At 43.3% G+C, this 3860-nt stretch overlaps 1 protein-coding gene across 1 annotated transcript in view; it reads right to left on the bottom strand.

Moving 5' to 3' along the window:
* The window catches only part of LOC109952877 (platelet-derived growth factor subunit A-like), a 9518-nt gene extending 5664 nt beyond the window's left edge, over window positions 1-3854 (bottom strand). Inside the window, exons 1-3 of the mRNA XM_020588186.1 lie at window positions 3113-3854; window positions 2688-2784; window positions 76-183 (exon numbers count right to left, since the gene is read on the bottom strand). Coding sequence (XP_020443842.1) covers window positions 76-183; window positions 2688-2784; window positions 3113-3175 — 268 coding nt within the window. The 5' untranslated portion in view covers window positions 3176-3854. The remainder of the gene's footprint in view (window positions 1-75; window positions 184-2687; window positions 2785-3112) is intronic.
* Between the last annotated feature and the right edge of the window lie 6 nt (window positions 3855-3860).

The following is a 3860-nucleotide window of genomic DNA, read 5'->3' as shown; positions in this document are numbered from 1 at the left end:
GCCTGTCAGTATGTGAGTCTGTGTGTGTGTGTGTGTGTGTGTGTGTGTGTGTGTGTGTGTGTGTGTGTGTGTTACCCGTGCTCCTCCTGTGCCTGGTGTGTGTGTGTGCTCTTTTCGGGTCAGGGAAGCTATGAGAGACGTCCTTGTAGTAGCTCTGTTTGGTCTGATCGATCACTTCGTTCTCTAGACAAAGACAAAACAACACACACATTCAGGCATCACACACTCACTGTTAACAAACCCATTCAGAAATAGTGCCAGAACCCTTTGTCAGACATACATTCTAAGAGCTAACTGAAAGAGAAACATGGGAGAAGTTCATTTTTCTGGCTGGTATGAATGTTCTTAGTAAACATAACGGCTATTTCCTCATTAGACTGGGGATTTTTTCTTGTTACAAAATGGACATTTGATACATACGATACTGATCTGAGTAGTTTATAGTGATTATTCCAGCCTGACTTATGACCGACAGCTTTTACCTAATAGGACAGAGACAAACCAGTCATAAACTATGACAGAAAAGGTTTAGGTTTAGTTTAGTGATTACGTAAAATGTAACAAGAGAAACGCATACCTCCACTGTTTTGCTTTACTACTGTAACTCTACTTTTGTGTGTGTGTGTGTGTGTGTGAGAGAGAGAGAGTGTATCATGATACACTGCACAAGTCAATCAAGTGTTTCAAAGTGTTCTCAGCTTCTTCAAACCATTTTAAAACTCAGCACTGCCAAACCGAGGGACAGACGCACACACTGTTCATAGGAAATAAGTCTGATTAAAAATCATGAGTGTAGTGTAAATTTCTGTGTTTGTGTGTGTGTGTGTGTGTGTGTGTAGGACAGTGGGGTAAAAAGAAAGATTCCCAGAAATCGGCATAAATGACATTTGGGCAGGAATGTTTTAACTTAATCCTGAATACCAAACCTCACACTTCCTTTTGTGATTGTGTGTATGTGTGTGTGCACTCTTGCTGCTGCGTGTGTGTGCAAGCCGTCACACACACATACACACTCCTGCCTATATTCACAATGTGCTTCTGAAACACCACAAAGTCCATCTCCGACATGTCTCCCTGTCTCTCTCTCCCTCTGACTTGCAGGAATTCCAGCATGAATTATACATAGCAACGCAGCAGCCTTCCAGCGAGCCCTGCTCTTAAACCAATAATGGGCAGCATGACAACAGCATAATAAAGCGAGCCACTTGACCCCCATCATGCTGGGGAGCTGTCACACCCGACATTTGCATCTCAATGATGCCTGGATTAATGGTGGTACTGCCCGGAGCAGCAGACATTAAAAATGAATCAACTATTTTTCACAGGCAATTCAGAAGAATAGTTTGTAGGGCAGGAATTCGGTGCTGGACTTGGGGCCTGTTTTATGCCACAGATATTTCCTCCTGTCTTACTCACTGACTCTCCATTCTCTGATTTATTACCTGGGTAATGAGAACTGGCATTAACTGTTTACTAAAGGTGAATATTTGAGTCTTTTGTGGTCATTGTATTGGTGTTTTTGCATTTGAAATCACTAAAAGACCCTTTTTCTGGTGCAGCTTGCACTTGTAGCCAACAAAGAGGCAACAAAGCTAAAAAACTAAGGTTTTTAGGGACAGAATGTATTTCCTGTTAGTGAGATGCCCTCTTAGGGTTGTCATGTGCTTGGGGTAAGCAGACAATGTTTCTTACATTTTAAGGAAAATAATAGTAATAAATGGCTTCCTCTGTTTGAAGAATTCTTTTCCCAAATATTCAGACACCAGCAGGAAGTTTTGGAAACAGAGGACAACCAAGGCCATCAACACAAACTAAAGTGTTACACATCCATAAAGCTGGGGGACGTTCAAAAAGAATGGTAAAAATCGATGGAGTAGAAGCTGATATATCCTGATTTACTCCTCAGTACTCAAAACCACGACAATGCAACCCTCTAGTTCAAAGATCCCACTCTCTGCAGTTTCCACTGGTGCTTTCCATCTTTTAGTGCCCAAGCCCAAGGCAAGAGACCCCTGCTGACATTATTACGAGTTCTTTACAAAGCTCCTTCACAACCACAGAAGACTGTATACAACTGTTTTACATGCTGACTAAGCATAACCAACATAAAATTGGATAAACACCACATTAATAAAAACATTTTCTTCACAAATCTACAGGCCATCACCTGTTCACCTTTGGCTAAAATGTAACTCAAATGTTGCCTCAGTTCCTGGTGGGTGAAAAGAGTAACAAGGGACCAATTACATCCGGTGACACATTCCAGCAGGATGAGAGAACAGCATCCTCTCACTGTGCACGGATCCAGATGCAACTAATAACCTCACTTAAGAGTCTTTGAAGCCACAGACTGGGAGGGAGGAGGCACCAGCGCATACAAACCAACATCTGCTTTGTCAGCCAGTATCTCCGTGCCCACTCTAGATTTTCAATTATTTTTCGATGTTTCTGTCAATAAAACGATAAAATAAGTTCGACACAACTACTGTCTTTATCTAAAGAAGTTCACATACATTTTATCAACGGGGTTCCCTGATAGACTAGTGTTCAGGGCGCACAGTCCCTGGCACTGAATAACTATCTGTGCATCGTGGCGCTCAACTTCAAGCGTCATATGAACTGAACATGCTCCCTAAATAAGCTATTTTTGAGAGTACCAGAGTTTTATTAAAATAAAGCGCTTTTACCTACGGAGTCTATCTCTAGCAGCCGCTGGAGGTCGCTAATACTGCGGATCTCACTGCGGGACAGTCGATCCAACAACTCCTGGGGGAGAGGAGACTCCTGTGGAGAGAAAGACAACGAGAAAGATACGCGGATAAAAACGGCTTCTGTCGGCGCGCAACACGCCCCTGACACATGCATCCTGATAGCAAACTCAGTGATTCAATACCAGCCGGCGTGTTCCATTTACAAAATAGATTAGCAGTAACAACTGCGTCAAGAACAGATGAAACATTTGCACATAGTCACGCAGACACTTGGTTGTGCCGCCGTTACTTTTTGTTTCTCTACGAGTTATGATAAATGTGTTGAGTTGCAAAAAATGTCTTAACAAAACTTGCTCCAACCATCAACAAATACCAGCCATCACATATTTCCACAGGTTTCCCTCAGCAGCGGCGCGTAACAGGCAGAGGCAGCCGGCGAGGAGGTGGTATACTGCGGCTCTCATCTTCTGTCAGGTCTGCTGCAGGGGCACCAGGACGAAGGGGAGGCACACTGCAGGAGCCGGACTGTCGCTCCCTGCTCCGGGGAGCCCAGAATCATCCCTCGGGAGAACCGGCCACCACCTTCATTTACATGATCTTAAAACTTCTGTTTGGAATCCGAGTGAAGCAAATATTTGACTTGGTTTTACTCCTGCATCCAGTGCAAATCACTGCAGGTGAGAGAGGGGTTGATTTTCAAAATAATACAAAAGTGATCTACAACATGTTTAAGGCAACGTTTCGAGGAAAACGTTCACAGTTGCTCAGTTTTATCTCCGACAGTTTGCAGCATAAAGCTAAACAATCATGATGTCCAGCAGCTCTTCGTTTTGGCATAAAACAGGTGTCCGGCAAAAGTACAACTTTTTTTACATTCATACATCCAACAATATCCGTTATTTTGTCCTCAGTGGGTTGTAATCCATTCAAAATCACTCATTTGTGCGTCCTGCAGCGGGCGGTTGAGCAGTCTGGCACTTTATGCATGTGGTCAAATCATCCAAACATGTTAAATCCTTTTAATTGAAGTTTCCAGAAATGGCCAATAGAGTCCTGGACGCCAGGAGGAACAAGCAAATGGCTTGAACAAACGAAACAAGAGAAATATCTCCGCTGCAGCCAAGAGGAGTTTTGATGTCACTTCCCTAC

The sequence above is a fragment of the Monopterus albus genome, unplaced genomic scaffold, assembly GCF_001952655.1.
Source record: "Monopterus albus unplaced genomic scaffold, M_albus_1.0 scaffold509.1, whole genome shotgun sequence".
Lineage (NCBI taxonomy): Eukaryota > Metazoa > Chordata > Actinopteri > Synbranchiformes > Synbranchidae > Monopterus > Monopterus albus.
This window is presented reverse-complemented; position numbering and strand designations above follow the sequence as displayed.